This window comes from Meriones unguiculatus, chromosome 20 (assembly GCF_030254825.1).
Source record: "Meriones unguiculatus strain TT.TT164.6M chromosome 20, Bangor_MerUng_6.1, whole genome shotgun sequence".
NCBI lineage: Eukaryota > Metazoa > Chordata > Mammalia > Rodentia > Muridae > Meriones > Meriones unguiculatus.
Window position 1 is genome coordinate 25,215,886 of NC_083367.1, and position 19,644 is coordinate 25,235,529.

A 19,644-nucleotide genomic window follows, 5' to 3' on the forward strand; every position below is an offset into this window, starting at 1 on the left:
GTTGCCCCCTCCCTTGGTCCCTCCCAATCCCACCTTCCCTCTCTCATCTCCTCCCTGCCCCTCTCTTAAGTCCACTGATAGGGGAGGTCCTCCTCCCCTTCCATCTGACCCTAGCTTATCAGGTATCTTCAGGACTGGCTGCAATGTCCTCCTCTGTGGCCTAGCTAGGCTGCTCCTCCCTCGGGGGTGGGGGAGAGGTCAAAGAGCTAGGTTTAATGATGTGAGTGCATGGCCTTCAAGAAGCAGGATTTGTCTTCCTTTACTACTTAACACAAGCAAACTGAAGAGTTCACCTTGAGCTGGGGATCGAGAGGAGATAGGCCTTTCGTAGACAACAGTCATGATTCTTGATGACACACCTATTCTTATAGGTTAAGGAGATGGTGAGACATGCCCCATACAGTAAAGTGCAGCAGTCATTAGAGCATAGCCAACTGCTGCAAAGAAACCATGGCTGGACAGCAGCCTGAAGCACTTCATAGACTGAGTGACAACTGGACCACAGTCCTCTGAACTACTAGTAACTATGAAACTCTCCTTCCCAGAAAATAAAGCACAGGGACAGATATGCAGAACTATTAAGGTGGAAACTTTAGACCCCTTTCTCTCGTGCTTTACCAACAAGATCCATTCTTTGCTTCTCTAGCAACAGCTACATCTGGGAATTCAGACTTTAAAATATCACTTTCATTTATGTATTGTCTTTGGAGGTATAAAATATAATCAACACAATACAATTAAAATAAAATTTAAAAGCACCATACCGTGATCAGCCAGAAGGATTATATTGACACAGTTGTGTAAACCCCTCTGCTTCAGACCCTCCATCAGCATTCCAAAGGCATCATCGACTAACTGCAAGGCTTTAATCACCTAAAAAGAAATCAGAGTTAAAATTGTCATTTTAAATTATTTCGGGTTAACTAAATAATTACCCAATCAAGGAAAAAAAAAGTCAAACACATTTTCTTCTCTAAAATAGTTGGCCTGAAAGCCAGCAGCAGAGGCGGCACCCATGTCACCACAGTTACCAAAAACAAATACTCTCAATGTCTGTAAATAACAACAGAAGTTGAACTACGTTCAAAGAGAGTCTGACTAAAGGGTCATAACATATGAAAGAACACTGAACACCCACACAACCATTCAACTGTAGATGTTTTCACAAGACAGCCTGGTGGTGGAGGCATGGGTCTGGGCACTTCTAAAACAGCCACAGAGTTGCACGCACCCTGAAAGCTCGTGTGGCAGCCAGACTGTTAAAAAGAAGCATATTCCACAACCACGTAATTCTATTTCTATGTGAATATTACAGGCAAAGAAACCCATCGTGTTACTGACTGGCAATCTTAATTCTAGAAGGTATAAGTTATGCATACATTTTAAGAAGCATAGACTAGTTTTTACAGTGCGTGTGTCTATGTGGGTGTCTGTGTGTCTCTGTGTGTTTCCGTGTGTGTCTGTGTGATTGTGTGTGTGTATTGTTGTTGCTGGAGCCCAAGTTCATAGCCACAAACATGCTGGGCAAGCTCCCTGCCCGTAAAACATTTTTACAGAGAACAAAATGTTCACAATATCATGTTAAATACTAACGAAAGAAAATAAAATTGTAAGTTCAGCCATTTGTATTACATAACCCTGGTTTTATATGTAAGTATCCTTTCTAAGGTAAAAACAGATGAACAGGAAACTAACACAATGCTTGTCTCTGAGAGGTGAATTAGGGTTTAGAGTCTTTGTGTTTCATAATTTTTCTTTATTTATGAGTATTATACATTGAACTTACCTAAAGTTAATAAAGTTGTAATTTTTCTTTCTTTTTTTTTTAGTGAAAAGAGAACTATCATAGTAGTGGATTAGGGAAATATATTTTATCTCTCATACTATTGCTACAACTATTGTTTGTTTTCTTTGTTAGAGATATAATTTTACAAATCAGGGCTAAAGACATCAGTGAGCATGTCACATGCAGCCCTCACAGAAAACACTCACAGGTGCAGCTCGTGCTGCTAGAATATCCTCTCGAAAAGTCTAGGGCTCTCCTGGGTCCATAGTTACTAAGAGACAAAGAGAACATATTCCAACCCATGATCCGTCTTATGCTAATCCTTCCCCAGCTCCAAGATGCTCACCTGACCCTTAGTCTCATGGTGTTTATAATCTAGTGTCCCCTTCCCCTTCACCATTCCACCCTCCCAAATGCACCAGGAGACAGTTCACCCTGTCCTCTCCCAGCACCTGAAATGCTGGACTTCCCACGCTCCTGAAACCACTCGTGCATGAATCCTTCTCACCGGAAGGTCTGCATGAGCTCCTGCAGGGTGAGAACAACACTCCCCAACTCATCACACATCTGCTAACCAACCTTGGCATCTTTTAGGAACGTATACTCGGTCAGCTTTGGGAATAAGGCTGATGAAAAAGGATAGTGTGTTTATAGCTATGGTTTGGATGGTAGAGCTCAGCTTCTCTTTTGCACCGCAGACATACATAGGGCAGTGGGTCCCCAACACAGGGGGAGAAAAGAAAATGGAAATCCTGCTTTGCATAGAATCGTGAGGAGTCACTTTCACAATGCACACTGTGGGAACAGTACGTGAAGTCCTGGTTTAAGGGGTTAACCGGTAAGACCAAAATGAGTGATTGTGCTTTGGATCAACAAATTTTTTCCCCTACAAAACTGAATTCAGAACTGCAGAGTATCCAGCTGGCTGGAAGCTCCAATGCTTTCCCAAAGGGTCACCATCCTTTCATGGGTAACCGACCTCCGTATTTTCACTCTACACCAGACTCTAAAATTCTGGCCTGTGTGTGTGGGGGGGGTGAGCATGGTTAAAATTGAAGCCAGTCTATTTCTACTTTTCTCTTCGGAACAACGTGTTCCCCCCGCTTCTCATCCTCCTGAAGATGTAAGGATTCCCTACCGGATACTGAGCAGCAGGTGACTCTTACTATAAAGAAGGTTAGCCCTGCGTGTTTTCATCTTCCTCACTAAGCAGTCCTGACAATCAATCAGCACTCAGGAGAGCGGCAAGGTGGACTGAGAGATGGATGACAGCTGGAATTACACAGTATGACTCTGGGAAGACAATGGAAGAAGGGAAGGATGGAAAGAGCGAAACCTGAGAAGGGAGCAGGAGGAGGAGAAGAAGGAAGAGGAGAAGGGTAGAAAGAAGGAAGAACCAGAAGGGTGAGGAAAGGGTAGCAGTCAGGAGAAAAAGGAAAGGAAGAGTAGACTGGGGAAGGAGGAAGGAGAAGAAGGACAAGGATGGAGAGTGGGATCAGAGAAGGAGAAGAAAGGGGAGAAGGGGGGAGAAAGGGAAAAGAAATTTCTCGGCTCCTATGGCTTCCTCACTGGCCAAATCCCAGAGCCCTCTAAATCACCATTTCCTACAGCTCTCTCAATGTATCATTAAAACTTTCCCATTTTCAGCAGCTTCTCTATTCTAGACCATTGCAGAGACAAACATTTCCTCCCTTCTCTCGCCCAATCAATACGAGCTCTAAATACACAAGGGACTGGCCATTCTGCCTTCCCAATGGCAAAACCTCAGTGCTTCCTGTGGACTATTTTTGTGGCCCACAGAGACCTGAGTGGTTGGGTGTTTGCCTCACTCCTTAGCTTTTTAACCCTTCTCTCTGGTTCCCAGTCAAGGAACTGTCCTGGGGTATGGGGGAAGGCCCCATACCTTGACAGGGGAAGCACCTGCTGCTGGCTTCCCAGACGTTTCAGAAGGAAGAGCACCCGCCGTCTGCTTGCTCAGCCCTCCCTCCTACACAGAGTTGATTTGCCCTGTTGTTGCTGGTGCCTCACTGAGACTCCTGAGGCATTCTCGGCCCTGTGGGCTGAGTAGCTGGCAGCTGTGGTTCCTCAGCAAGAGACAGCCATTCTGGGACTATTCCAGTTATTGAGGCAACCAGCATGCAGTACGAAGTCATCACTGCGTTCTCACCTGCTGTGATTTGGCTGCCATTACTATTGTAAAGCTCACATAACGGACCCTACATACATATCTATCAAACTCTGACCAAAACACTCTCGAAGCAAGCCACAACCCCCCCCATCCCAATCTCACTAGAGCAAGACCTCTTCAGAGACATCTCTGTCCACTCGGCTTTTTCAGCACTTTTCACAGCTACTCTCAAAACCTAAAAGTAGGTAACTTTAGTATTACATCCCAGAAAAGAAAAGGTTAGTGGTATCTAGTCTAAGTCAGGCAAATGCAGAGACAGGGTTCCTCCTCCAATGATTAATCTTCCCAAACGTGCCCAGAGAGTAAATGTACATAGCAGTTCCACTAAGGAACAAACACAGTTATTCATTCTCAGAGCCACCAGAATAAATGTAAAATTCCCCAATAAATTCAGAATTCCTGATACAGGAGGCTGACGAGGTCCGCAGGTGGCAAGAACTGAGCAGGGCTTTGCATTAGGAACCATGTTGGCTTAAAAAAAAGGAAGTTGGGCTGGAGAGCTTAAGAGCCCTGGCTGGTCTTCCAAAGGTCCTGAGTTCAATTCCCAGCAACCACATGGTGGCTCACAACCATCTATAATGAGATCTGGTGCCCTCTTCTGGCATGTAGGTGTACATGTAGGCAGAACATCATATACATAATAAATAATAATTAAAAATCTTTATGAAAAAGGAAGACGGGAAAAGGACTTTGGTGGTAAACAGCAAAAAAGGAGACACAAACAAACCAACTCCCGTTCCAGTGGAAGGCCGTTGTTGAATGAGTTTCCGCATGGCCTCTTACTCCTGAGGGCTTTTACAGCTTGACTTTATGGACAAAACAGCAGAGGCTTCAGTGGGGTTTAAAGAACAGAATGGTTTTGTTTGCTGCAAATTGTATTTAAGGTTGGCAGTCATGTGGAAAAGATGTATGAGAATGGCCTGGCTAGTGAAGAAATTGATATTGGCAGCCACCCAGGTGATAAGGAGGCCTCTGAGAGGCAGTGCCTGAGGTGCTTGTGAGTGCTGTGAGCGGCTGTGTGTGTGTGTAGACAGCCGGGCATAACACGAGAGACGGTCAGGTGACTCCACTTTAAATGTCCATGTTATGGTGCTGAGTGGCCCTGTGGCATCTGGCCTTGAGTTTTCAGTATGTAAATGAACAGTAGCACATCAAAGTCTTCATCGGAGAATTAAGGTACAGTTAATTAGGCAGTTATCCTTCCTAGGGCTTTTAGCAGTTTCATGACCAAACTATTACACTAAAATACCAATTTCAGCCTTTTAATGGCTTGATCTCAAGTATTTCTTAAATGTGCGTGTTCAGTGGAGATTTTGAAAAGCCTGTCTTATGTTGCAGGCTAGGCCTAGATGATTTATCACCTGTTTGGAAACGAGCAAACAACAACAAAAACGGAGCTTACCCCAGCACTGACTGGCCCGCTGTTATGTCCTGCAGAATCGGGTTGTTCCACATATAAGGTATAAAAACTGGGTCTAGGGGTAAAATAGAAACAGAGGAAGACATCAATAATTTGGGAGAAACCTACAAATGGATCTGGGCTTTTTCGGATCATGAGCATGCTGGCCGTTCCTGCTTCTTTCTCTCTTGGAGGCTCCTCGTCCAGGCTGGACGGTGTACTTGCCTTGAGTAGAAACCTGGCAGGAAGTAAATAACGCCCTCCCAGATAAAAGCACTATGGTGGCTCAGATGTGAAACAGCTTGCTCTGGTGGCTAAGGCCTCTCTTAATACACCCAGCCCTCTCTAATTCCTGGTGCCTGGCCTTTGGCTGACTCTCTCTTCTCTGCCTGGGTCCTTTATCATCAGCTGGTGTGGATTTTGCCTGGTGCTCAGTATGCTAGGACTCTGACACTAGTCTGTGGCCCTTCCAGCTCCTGGAGTCACCAGGACCTCTCATTCCTGCCCCAACTCAGTATCTTTGTGAAATCTGCCTCTCCTCTGACTGACTCTATCTCTATTGTTAAGGTCAGCAAGGTCCCCCCAGAGCACCTGTACTCAGGAGAAGAAAAAGAAAGACAAACAGGGAATTCCGAGGTTTTTAAGAAATCACCTTTCAGCTTTGGGCAGATCCAACCATTTTAACAATGTAGAGATCCTCTTTTCATATGGGACAGAACTGAAAAAAAAAAAAGTTTTAAAAATTTAACAAAATAATTCCAACGTATTTTCCTTAGGGAGAGTTAATACCTTCCGGCATCCGTTCCATGGTTCATAATGAAAACACTGAAAGGGGCACACTCAGAGGGTCCCATGGTCAGAAAGACTTTCAACAAACACTGTCTAGTCAAGACAGATCGCTTTTTTCCTCCGTATTCACTTCTCCTTTAATTTTCCACAATTAAAACGAACACCATCGATCATCAACACGTTGACTTTCACTCACTTATGCATTCTCACTCACTGGTTGTTGGCTGCCAGATAGCGTGCATTCATTTGGAATAGAATCCGTGAGTGAGAGGCTGTGAAGACATTCACTCTGGCTGACATAGTGTGATGGTTGGTTTTATATGTTAACTTGTCACTTAGAATCCCTAAGCAGGATGAGCAGGATCTCAGGTAAGGAACTGTCTATGTGAGGTTGGCCTATAAGTAAATCTATAGGGATTATCTTCATTATTAATTAATGTAAGAGGGCTCAGTCGATCGTAGGTGGTACCATCCCCAGGCAGATGGACCTGAGTGTATAAAAAACCCAGCTAAGCATGAGCCTGTGGGCAAAGCAGCAGACAGCATTCCTCCCATGGTTTCTGCTTCAGGTTCTTGCTTGAGTGTTTACCCTGCCTACCTGATGGACTGTGACCCGGAAGCACAAATACAGTCAACCCTTTCCTCCTGGAGGCTGCCTTTGGTCATAGTGTTTAGCACAGTGGGAGAAGGAACTAGAACTCAAAGGAACCCACTGAAACTGGTCCAAACCAGGATCTGCTGGCTACATTTTTTCAATACTGCTCTTACCAGCTTTCCTAGAATAGAGTAGGACATTAGAAAGAATACGTCCTTGGAACATGGTGTCCTTGGAAAGAGGGGTGTGCGTAGTTGAAAGATGCATCTTTCTAAATGTTCCTTCCGAGAGTGTCCGATCAGTGGCTTTCTGGCTACAACAACCTCAGTGTACCTCATACATGCTTCCTTAGAATAACCCACCTTAGACTCTATATACAGAGCATGCATACCAGAAGCCATTGAAATATTTGATGTAAAGGAGTGCTGTAATTTGACTTGCAGTTCAAAGGAACCTTTTCAACTGACAAATAAAAGTGGATCACAGGGAATTAGAAGCAGAGAGGTGTGGAGAAAGGAGACCTGGTAATGTAGGCAAGGAGGTGAAAGTTCAGACTAGAGCGGTAACAAAAGATTCTCAGTCTGGGTGGTGGTGGCAGCAGCTGTGGCGCACACTTTTAATGCTAGCACTCTGGAGGCAGAAGCAGGCAGATCTCTGCTGGTTCGAGGCCAGCCTGATCTACAGAGCAAGTCCCAGAACAACCAAAACTACACAGAGAAAGAAAAATCATTTTAAACAAAGATTCTCAGAGTTCTCAGATCGCCTCTCCTGGGAAGACGACTCAAAAGCATGGACCGACAAACCAGAGGGGCGATGTAAGAGGACAGAATGAAGAGCTCCAAGATCTCAGGCCTAAACGGCTGAAGGGATAAGAATTACGATCATAAATAAGACAAAACGAGGCTAGAGCGGAGCTCTGCGGTAAACTGTGTGCTTAGCTGAAGTGAAAAGGGAAAAAGAAAAGGGACAGGGAGGTGGCCCAGAGGCTATGGCCGTTACCTTTCATTGTCCACCTAGAATTGTCTGAAAAGAGGATCTCAGGATTGGCTACTGTTGGGGTTGGCTTTTGAGTTAGCCTTAATTAATTGGTGGAGAAGACCCAGACCAATGAGGACAGCAGCAATCCCCAGCCAGGAACTCCTGAGCGGTAAGAAGGGAACGATTCGAACTCAGCACAAACAGGCAGGTGAGCGCACAGGCGTTCATTCTCTCTCAGCTCCTGACTATGGGTGTGATGCGGTCCTGCCTCTGTGGCTTTCCTCAGCGTCAGATTTTAACCCAGAAATGTGCGCTTCAATAAAAATACCTTTCTCCCATATGTTGCTCTCCGTCAGGGCATTTTACCACAGCAACAAAAATGAAACCACAACAGCCAATAAGGTGCCTGACGCTCGGTTTAATCTCTGGGACCCATACGACAGAAGAAGGGAACTGACTCTCGAATTGTGTCCTCTAACTTCTGCATATGTTCCATGGTATACCTGAGCGCAGTACACACACACACACACACACACACACACACACACACACTAATAAACCAAATGAATAAATGGCCAATAAATAAATGAGGAAACCAGTCCTAGAGATCTCTGGCTAGATGGAGTCTTACCTGAAGGCTCTTTTCCTACCTGTTGTAATTCATGTAGATGGTGGGGAAGGAGCCATCAACCTTCACATCTGATCCGGGCCAGTAATAGGCAGCAGCCTTTAAACCTTGATACATTGCTGTCAGCCAAATCTATACAGAGTGAAATAGGATAATTTTTTGAGTACAAACGCTGTAACGGGCTGTTAACAACTGTGTTGACCGAGAGCCTGTTCCCGTCCGCACAGTACATTAACATTCACAACTCGTCAGTCTGCCTCAAAAAATAAAACATATAGACAGGTAGTAACAGTTCATTATTTCTTCCACGCTGATAAAATTGCACAATTCTTCACCTTTGAAGAAATTGCCAAACGGCATGAGCTGGGTGAATAGATATCTTTCCGAGAAAAGTTGAGCATTGGTACATTGATGAGACAGTACCCAAATTTCAAGCTAAAACCCCCTGGTTTACTCAGACACTAATAAATAGCAGTAAAACCTGCACATTTTCAGCCATTAGCAACTACACGGATGACGAGAAGCTCGGGGCAAACCGGGAAGACGGAGCTACCGTGAAAACAGGGGCTTGGAGGCCCAGAGGAGAATGCTACCTACCGGCTGCCCACCCCACCAGGCGGGATTATTTTTCTCCGCTGAAGAGAGTGAAAAATTCTTGTTGAGGTATACATCATACATGTTGTTGTCAACGATGCCGTGGGATTCCGGATACAAGCCCTGCGATTTGCATTACAGAAATAAGATTATGAAGAAGTGTACGCTAGCGAACTCTAGGCAGGTTGCAGTAGCCGTGGATCTGCGCAGATCTGCACGCAAACCTAGAAAGAACGCCATATGCTTTTCCATATAACACTCCCGATTGGAAACTGTCTATCAGGAACACACAGATGCACACCCTACGCGCCTGTTTCTTGGCTTCAGCAGCAAATGACTGACAGGTGGTTGGTATTGGTGGCTGTTGTGGGTGTCATCGTTAAATGTCCCACAGAGGCTCGGTTGTTTTGGCACTTGGTTCCTGGCTGGTGGTACTGTTCTGGACGGTTGCAGAACTTTTAGAGGGGAAAGCCTTAAGAGAAGTGGGAAGGGGGCTCCTGAGGACAGGCCTGGAGGTGCGTTTGTGTTTGTTTATATGTTTATTATCTGTGTGTTTATGTGTGTGTGTTGTGGGGATGTGTACACGCCACAGCAGGCACAAAGAGGGAAGAGGACAATCTCCAAGAGCCATCTCTGCCCTTTCACTCTGGGTCCTGAGCAAACAACTTAAACTGTCAAGTTGGGCAACAAGCCCCCTTACCATCTCCCCAGGCCTTGCTGTTTTATAGCCCTGCCCCACTTCCTGTTCCCTCTCCCTACTTCCTGAGTACTCACGAACACAACCCCCTGGCCCCCAGGCTCCTGCCACCATGACTTCTGCCATGACGGAATGTATCTCCTCCAACTGTTCTGCAGAATAAGCCCTTCCATGCCTGCTCAAATTACATCCTGTCGGGGATGTTGTCCCGGCAATGAGCCAAGTAACTGACCTAACTATAGAAGAGACCAAAATGTTCTACATAATCGTATTGCCACCCTTCCCAGCTGACCGTCAGTTAAGTAAAGGGCAATGAAAAATTCCCGGAGAGTGAAACTTCTCAGGTTTGTGGCGGAAGCGGCCAGAGCCTCACAAAGGTGAGTTAGCCTAATGCTAGGCATGCATGGCTAATGAGTGACTCGCACTGAACAGTGCCTTCCCAGCCTGAATTCAGTCGGGTACTTATGAAGAGGGTAGCAAAGCTCGCCCAGATCTTACCCAACCTGCCCACGCCCGTGTAATGCAGCCACTTTCTTGCCTGTGGCCCGTCAGCTCTCCCACTGGGTCAAACACTTACCGTGACAATAGTATAGTGATTTGGGAAGGTTTTGGTAGGATACATTGATCTCAGGTATTTTGAATGGACTCCGCAGTTCTCTGCAAGAAAATATTGCAAGAGATTAGAGAGGTGTTTCCCGGAAATATTTTGGGTAACTAAGTACCAGCATGGTTCCTGGAAAACTAAAAAATGGATTGAGATGGAAAGAGGTTGGAATTCTGAGCCTTAAAAATTTTGTCCATTACTTAAAAAAAAAAATAAAAGTCCTATTTTAAGAGTCGGGTGGGCTTTTTCTCTGGGAAGAGGAGAAGCCTATGTTGTTAGACTTTGTCATGTCCGTACGCCACCATACCACAGTAATCCCTACACAAGGAGTGTGGCCGAGGTACAATAAATCTTAGCGACGGACGTCACAATTTGAATTTTATATAATTTTATGTGCTGCAAGGTTCTCTTACCTTTTAAATCCTTTAAAAGTTAATAAAGCCCCCAATTATTAGCATATATGGAATCAAATGAACTGAAGGCAGAGTTAGCCCAGAAGCCCTGGCTCGCTGGGTTTTCAGGCAAAATGTGCCCTAAACTATACACACTACCGGCATCGTGTTCTTTTGATTGCTCTCTTCGTGCATCTTGTAATTACGGTAATAATTTCTACACGGCATTAGGCTTTCAGTTGTCAGTCCCTATATTTAAAATACTCAGCATAACAAAAATCACCAGGCCTGTCCACACATCCAAAAAGGCATTTGAACTGTGCAGCTGCAAAAACCCGAGCCAACTGGTAATATCCACAAAATATGCTCTCTTTACTGCCTGTTATTTTCGGTTCCATTTCCATTTGCTCTAAGAAGCTTCCTGCTAGCTGATTTCCACAAAGCATGGCATTAATTGTGTTCCCATTGTTCTCCCATTCTCAATAACCCCGTGAAAGGAGGTCAGAGGCGCTGGAGAGCACAGCTATTTCCTCTACAGCAGAGAAGCACAAGGAATGTGTCCACACAGCTCTCACCACCTCTCATTCTGTAAGCCATCTTGCCTGTTACAGATTCTATGTAAGTGAAAACACAAAGTGAAATTGATCGATGGCCAAAATGTCACATGCTCTGCAGCGGAAAACAATGTTCTCCCAAACAGACATGAATTCCATCTACTTTCCAGTCTTTGTTTGGTGTTTTTAAATAGGATCCAGAAGTTTCCTCTCCTGGAGACCCAAAGGTGAGTCCACTGTGTAAGGCCCTTGATGGGAAGAGGAGAGGTGGATGGAGGCTTCTCCTGCTTCAGACATCAAAAATTCTGTTTTGATTTCCCTAGAACATGGGTGGGAGAACTTGTCCGTAAATGCCTAACGATCCTGGGTATCACTGAAATGTAACTAAGCTGCTGCCACCCTCGTTAGTTACAGGGTCCTAAACAGGACACACTTGTGATGGCCTTCTGGCTCAGGCTACTCCCGTGTGTCACAACCAGGATGCTAGAGCAGCAAGCATGTCTTCCCAGCCATGTTGCCTCTGAATCCAAATTATGACCCAATGGAAATCTCCTAGGAGGACCTGATGAACTGTCGTCAAGGAAAGGAAGGCTATCAGGTCAAGGGTTACTCATTAGAAGCATTTTCAGACAAAAAAAAACAAAAAAACAAAACAAAAAAAAACACTCTAAGGGCAGGGATGAGGAACTTAGTCTGGGTCTCAAGCAGCTGCAGAAAAAGCCATGGCTATGTGTACCTTTAACCCCAAGGCCGTGCAGGCAGAAATAGCTAGATCCTTGAAGTCCTGAGCCTGCTAGCCTTCACGAACTGATGGGCTCTGGGTCCAGCTAGAGAGCCAGTCTCAGAAAATAAGATGGAATGTGATTGAGGAAGATGCAGATATCAATGTCTGGCTCCCACATAAACAAGCACACATATGCCTGTGCGTGCACAAACAATCACACACAAATGCCACACACAAGTAAAGGAAAGAAAGTTCCAAGCAAAAATAATCCAAAAACGTAAACAAGGAATCGTGTGTAACCATGCTTATAGTCCCTATGACTACACGGACAGAGAACTAAATGAGGAACACACGAAGTCAAAGAAGGTACAGATTGGAGCTACAAAGCAATCCTGATAAAATATGAACCAAGATATCGCCACAAAGTGATGACATAGGAAGAGCTCAGCTATACCCACAGATATTGGATGCCTTCCACTTTTTGCATATCTTGAACCCTCTGGAAAGACTAGCCAAATGGCTAACCCATGTCATATACAGTGCAATCCATAAGCTCTGTGTAGGATGTTGATCTTTCCAGTAAGTGAAAGTTATGTGTCTAAGCCCAGAGAACATGGAGAAAAAATAAAGAGGAAGTGATGCTAGGAAGTTGAAAGAAAAAGATCCCTCTTACTCTTCACACAGTAGCACAGCCTTTCAGAAGCAATATCTTCTGGGAGAGCTCCAGAGCCCTCTCCAGAGGCTCCCAAAGGACAGGCAAGGGTGAGCACAGCCACCTGGTCACTGCCACAATTCCTTCTCACCCAGCATGGTACCAATCCCATATGATCGGCTGGCAACCTCCAGGTCTCATCTCCCCAAGGAGGAAGAGAATTAGAACACACACCTAATGGCCAAACTTCCCAGTTAAAATCCAAATGGCAAGTTTCTCCTTCACTCCCCTTGAAGAACTTGGGTGGCGCAGCAAATACTAATTTCCCAGGAGCCAAAGAGAACAAGGACTGAAGTTATATGTATACATTCGCCCCAGTTCCTCTCTCTGACTTAGCTCAGGATGAGTAAGAAGTGTGCCTTAGTTCAGAGATCCCTGGATTATGTCTAATCCCCACTTTTTCAGGCTTTCCTCAAAGGAATGACCCACTCTCTTAGTCACTTTTCCTGACATTGCAATGAAATACCCAACCAAAGCAGCTTAAGGGAAATGGGTGTGGTGTGACTGGCCGTTCGTTTTGGCTCACACTCCTTTGTTGTGGGGAATTCAAAGCAGCAAGGGTTTGATGCAGTTGGCCACATTATATTCAAAGTTAAGAAACAGAGAGCTGTGAATGCTTTTGCTGGGCTGTTTTTTGTGGGGTTTGTTTGTTTGTTTGTTTTCTTTTCATATGGTCCAGGATTCTACCTCAGGAGACGCTACTGGCCTTTTTGTGCAGGACTTCCCTCCTCAATTTAAGCTGATGAAGGGCACGGCTAGCGGCTCACCTCCCAGAGAGGTACAATCTCATCAAGTTGACAACTGAGATTAATCATCAAAGCTGCTATGTAGTGCTAATAGAAGCCAGACTACTTGCCTGGAAGCCAGGGAGATGGAAAATAAAAAGCGCACCTAGCATGCCGCCACTCCATTATCACAAGGAAACCATACAAAGGATCCAGAATTTCCATTTATTTTTCTGAGGTCACAAAGAAGTAGAGAAAAGTCTAGTGATGAAACTGTGTTTTGGTCTTGCTTGCTTTGACGATGTCTGGCATATATTTCATATCTGCACATCCCCATAAAAAAAAAAAAACTCAGTTGAACCTAATATGAGGTTTTGACAGGCCTCTAGCTATATAATCAGGTTGATTGGCTAAGTTTCTCTTATACAAGGCCAGTGACTAAGAGGAGACGTGACTATTTTGTCTGATGATAGACACAGATACAGTCCATAACTAGTAAAGGCGAAAACAAGTTCAAAACAAAGGAGCAAGACAAATTTTCGGAAGCTGAACCCTATGCTCACAGACAACCTGCCTCATAACCTATGAGGTTGGATCTAGTGTAAAACATTCTTATCAATATACAGGAGGAGGCAGAGAGCCAACTGCCTGCTGCACAGAGCTGAAGAGCCATAGTGTTTGAAAATGCCAACCTTGCCAACCTGAATATCCAAAAAAAAAAAATCTACAAAAGGAATCTGTTGAATTTTTACTGTCTACTTGATACTTGCAGTCTAACTTTTGCCTCAGTTTCCTACTTAACTTCCCAGGAAGGGAGCTTCCAACCCAGGCCAGATCGATTCCATCTCATTGGAAAGGTTCCGGGTCTTGTCTCTAGATGTTCTGTGTCTATAGCTTTCCACACTAAGATGAAATGATGTCGTAAGCTGACTACAGTAGGACTCTGGCAGCCGTAACCTCATTTCTTAGTAGTTATTGATATGACTCACTGCTGTGTGAGTAGAGTTCATGCTCAGTTTCTACGGCCATTGCTGGTTTACTGTCAGCAGCTTGATTAGGACACTAGAGAGGTAGACTTAGATAGACTTCCTTGAGAGTGACACCTATTTCACCTCAAGGCTACCATAATGCTGATCCTATGTCATAACATCTGTTCTTGATCCATACATTAGTTAGCTTTCTGTCAGTGTGACTACCACCTGGATAAAAAGCAAACAGGATTTAGTTTGCCTTATGTTCTCAGATGGTTCGGTGCTTTCAGGCTTTGGCTACTGGGTTCTGTGAGGCTGAATAGAATGTGCAACAGACACAATTTTCCTCCTGTCAGTCAAGAAGAGGCAAGAAGAAGCAGAGAACAATACCTCAAGGACTTGCTTACTTATTTCTTCCAGCCAGGTACCAAACTTTTTGTCAAATTTTCCAAACATCCTGCATTAAAGCCAGCTGAGACACAGATGCTCAGAACACAAGCCTGTTGGGGCAGGGTATTTCAGATCCAAACCAGAAAACTCCCATTCCCTGGAAACTAACAAGGAGATAGTTTGGGTCGGCAGAATTAAGCGATAAGATTTTTGATGCATTGGCTATCAAGATGGCATCTACATGAATGAAAATGTGTTTTAAGCAGAAACCAGAAAGCTATGGTTGAAATGTTTGTTAATTCCATTTCCAATTCCCAGGGGGACAAGAAAATCAACTAACTCCTCTGGAAAACAGATTCAGTTCAGCCCTCTGTTAACTTCCTTTTGGAACACAGCATTTCATATCCATGTTACCAAATGAATTTAGGTAATGAGGTGAAAACTGAGAGCTGTTAGTTAGCTTTCCTAACCCAAGTGGCTCAGCAGACAGTGGCAAACTCTGCATTTGGAATAGTTTCCATCTCTTTGCCAAGGATCTGTCTGAATGAACAGGAAGCTGAAGGCATGGGACCACTGTGCTGCAGAGAGAAACAGGCTGCCTTTCCATGTCATTTTGGCACAGGGTCAACTGAAGAAATCATCAGATCCTTTCTTTTCCCTTTTCCAGGGAAGAAATGGAGATCCAGAAAAGTCAATTGGCTTACTCAAGCTTAATGAGACATTTCCCAATAATCTGAAGAAAGATCAAATCAAAACAAAATAATAGAACTGTGATTGTGCTTGAGAATTTTGGAGATAAAAGAGAGTCTGGGGAAAAGAAAATGAAAGACACAAATTGCAGAGCAGTGAATGCTAGGATTCCCTAGAGTTCACTCTCAGGCTATGACCTCCAGCCTTCAGCTGTTATTTATTACTATTGTGCTGAGTTCCATGAAGGCCAAGTGTCCTCACACAGAGCACAGCACTGTGATAAAGGTGATGATGAGAACAGATGCATTGTAAGTTAAAACGCCACAATGATCTGACAGCAATCTGATGTCAGGAACTGACCATCTTACAAAAAAAAAAAAAAAAAGAGGGAGAGGACTGCCTGCCTGAGTTCTCATTGTAGTGAGTGACCAGAGTAGGTCTCTGCACAATCTAACACCACACTGGTGAAGAATTAGTAGATGCCAGATCTCCCAAGCAACCCAGGCTTCTTCGGGCTATTGCCTTCCTGAGTCACAGCCTCCTTGCTGAGACCCCTCCCAGTTCTGACAAATGCCAGGTTTGGGCCGGATTCCCATAGCTCAGGAGTCGCATTCAAGCATGTGTCAAAACAAGCAAGATAATGAGCACACTACATACACAAAACACAAGGAGAACCAACAAGCAGGAAAATCTTTCCCTGGTGAAACTATCTAGACCACAGGGGTAAGTCGGTGAGATCTTGAGAGGACATGGGGTTAAAACAAACCACCAATGGTGTGGGAGGGGAAAGTCCTCCAGAGATGGAAGCCTCTGGCTTCTGTGTCATTAGCACTCAGTCGGCAGTCAGGGCTTACTCATTTTGTCGATATTTGGCATCAGAGTGTTCCATGTTTCTAAATACTCAGCTCTAAAGCCGTCCATGGAAAACAAGATCACCGGTGGCAGGTCAAACCTGAAAGCAGAAAACAGAAACTTTATCTGTGGTCCTGGTACTGGTTAACCATTTTCTACATGAGAAGATGTTTAAAAATACAGTAAGAAAAGGTTCTGGGTCAAGCAACCCTCAATGGATGCCAATATCTTCTGGATGTTCCCAGGACAGAGACTTGGTAACTAGTTCGTAATGTGCTTCTTACCCTAAAACTTTTTTTTACTTTGCACTCGTATCTTAGGATACTAACATGTATCCACAAATTGTAAAGGTCTTTTAGGCCAGTGTTTTACATAAGATGATCAATGGCAATTTTGGAGTTAGAGCCATAGACTGTATCTTAAAAATTTTATTATTTATCTTTACTTTTTGACTTTTGCCTGCATGATATACATGTTCATGTGTGACAGATGCATCCATCCATACATTTTTATTAGCCAAACTCTGCACTGTAGCCATCACTGAGATCAAGAAACAGAACATGAATAATAGCCCAGAAACTGCCCTGATTCCTTCCCCCAGTACTGACATCAGCAAAGCCCACCACCAGCAGAATGAGCAGTATCTTGACTTTTATAAACAGTTGTTCCTACTTTGATACTGAAACTCTATATAGATTAAATCACATAGTATATAATGTGTGGACTCTACTATGTTTTGTTTTGCATTCGCTGGATTTGAGATTTATCTATCTTGTGACTTAAAATTATAAAGCATCTTATGTAACATTTTGGTTTCCAGTGCATGAATGAATCACAACTCATTCTGTCCTCTGTTGATAGGCATTTGGGTGTTTTTCAATGTGGGTTTGTCATGAATAGCCGTCTGTGCATAGAATAAATTTACTATTCATGATGGTTGCTTTAAAAAATGGGTGTGACAAAGCAATTTTCACCTTTGTGCTCAAGCAGTTATGCAGTTATATATGTCATTGCTTTTAACAAAACAACAACAACAAAAAACATACTTTTAAAGGAGATTTTGTTAGAGTAAATCCTTAAAGTTCTAATAAATTACTCAATGTGACTGAAAACAAAAGTCTGAAAGTTGTTGCCAGGTTAAAATAAGAAATTGGCAGCTGGGCAGTGGTGGCACACGTCTTTAAGCCCAGCACTTGGGAGGCAGAGGCAGGCAAATCTCTGTGAGTTCAAGGCCTCCTTTGTCTACAGAGTGAGTTCCAGGACAGCCAAGGTTACATAGAGAAACCCTGTCTCAAAACAAACAAACAAACAAACAAAAAACAAAACACACAGAGAAACAGATGTCCATCGCTTTCATATTGTAGAAGAAACCACAAAGGGAATCTAGAAAAACCGTTTGTGTGACTGCTTAGAATATTTATTTATTGCAGAGCAATTAACAACAAGTTTATAAGGAAGATGTTGTGACAGACACTGAGGCTAAAGGCATACAGGGGTCACAGTCCTAGGAACTGATCGAGAGGCAGCCGGCAATGCCCAGGGGCTGGCGCCCAGTATAGAGCCAAGCACAGAGAAGAAGCCAGACTGAGTTTGTTTCCTGAGAACAGTCTTTCTAGGAGGTGTGATTGCTAAAGGAGCAATAGACATTACACAACAAGAGAATTAAACTGACATCCAATCAGGGCACACATACACACCCACAGAAAGTCGGTACCTAAAAACAAATGTATGAGTCACATTGTGCTAAACCACGAGAGCCAAACACAAGAGGCTATGAAGCATGATACCATTGATGGGAAAGTCCAAATCAGGGCTCAGGGGAGAAATAAATCAGAAGATAATTGCTTTACAGATTAGAGGCTGCGGAGGGACATTAGGCATCTTACTGGGGTGTTGAAAATATTCGATATCTTATATGTGCCCTGTAGTCCCAGCCCTCAGGAGGTGGAGGTAGAAAGATTTGAAGTTCAAAGCCATCCTCAGCTACATAGTGAGCTCAAGGCCAGCCTGGGCTACTACCACAAGACCTAGTCTCAAAAAGGAGGAGGGGGTGAAGATTGTAGGGGTTACCTCAAAGATATTTTATAAGCAATAATATATAAGATTACACTCTGCAAGTTGCATTTTGGTGTATAATAAGACATGTAGATGACAATTTACCATAAGACTACTGATGCTACCAATATACTGTGGAGCTGCATTTGAACCCCAGGCTTCTTACATGATAGGCACATGCTCTACAACTGAGCTACGCCCAGCTTACCTCTCATTATATACGTTACATGACAGTGGCAAACATTTTCCCCTTTCCTCTTTAATTCCTACAGAAGGCCTTCTGAATTTGGAATTGTTATTATTTTTCAACTTTTTTTTAGGTTTATTTATGCCTACGTGTGTGTTTCACATGTTGCTGGTGTCTGTGGAAGACAGAGAGAACATTGGATCTCTTAGAGCTAGAGCTACAAGCAGTCTTTGAGATAGACAGTTGTGGGAGCTAGGCACCAAAGTTGGGTGTGTCAAGTCAGCACTTGGGAGGCATAGGCAGGCAGGCAGTGAGTTCAAGGTCAGCTTGGCCTAGAGAGAGTTCCAGGACAGCCAAGGCAACAGAGAAATCCTGTCTCAACAAAAACCAAAAGAACAAAGTCCAACAAATAAAATAAAACAAAAGGGCATCAAGCACTTTAGCCACTGAGAAGAGGCATGAAATAGACCCACACACTTTGTTCCTCAAAGAGGGTCTTCCTAAATTTAATCATGAGAAGGGAGAAGAGATGGGAAAACTAACCAACCTTACGGGCCCCAAACAAAAGGATTGTTTGTCCTTCTGAATGTAGGGGGAGCTGCTGGTGTTCTGATAAGTGGACATGATGTGTCTATCAAACTGCCTTCTAGCTCTGTTTATGCTGTTTATTGGACAGCGCTGTTACCAGTTTTGGTCAGAGAAGCATCTTTTTGCAGTGGCCAGTAGTTAATTCAGAGACTCATCACTGGTCAAAGCGCTGAGAATAAATTTTCGAATGCTTAGTCACAAATGAAATGTGTATGTCACGTACTCCAAGATTCCGGAATATCATGGGAAAAGGGGCAGATAGAATAGCCAAGGAAGGTGTGTGTGTGTGTGCGTGTGTGTGTGTGGCCTGCATGTGTGTGCGTGATACTGACTTCCAGACATAGCTGGCAGGGATTTTTGAACTCGTTAGTGGCCAGCCACAAGACTGGCCTATCAACACCTTGGCGTGATGCAGGAGCTGCTCACAAGGCCTCATTCCTTCTCTGAGGACAAATGCAGATAATGGTTGATGGGGAAGGAGAGACATTTTCTTCAGTGATATAGCCGTAGGTGAGGATGCCTGATCTTGTAAACCAGCTCCCACTC

At 44.0% G+C, this 19,644-nt stretch overlaps 1 protein-coding gene across 1 annotated transcript in view; it reads right to left on the bottom strand.

Annotated features, from left to right (window-relative positions):
* Enpp3 (ectonucleotide pyrophosphatase/phosphodiesterase 3) overlaps nt 1–19,644 on the bottom strand; it is a 68,448-nt gene that overhangs the window by 31,350 nt on the left and 17,454 nt on the right. Inside the window, exons 6-12 of the mRNA XM_060373143.1 lie at nt 16,271–16,368; nt 10,232–10,311; nt 8,961–9,080; nt 8,386–8,495; nt 6,026–6,091; nt 5,377–5,449; nt 765–873 (exon numbers count right to left, since the gene is read on the bottom strand). Coding sequence (XP_060229126.1) covers nt 765–873; nt 5,377–5,449; nt 6,026–6,091; nt 8,386–8,495; nt 8,961–9,080; nt 10,232–10,311; nt 16,271–16,368 — 656 coding nt within the window. The remainder of the gene's footprint in view (nt 1–764; nt 874–5,376; nt 5,450–6,025; nt 6,092–8,385; nt 8,496–8,960; nt 9,081–10,231; nt 10,312–16,270; nt 16,369–19,644) is intronic.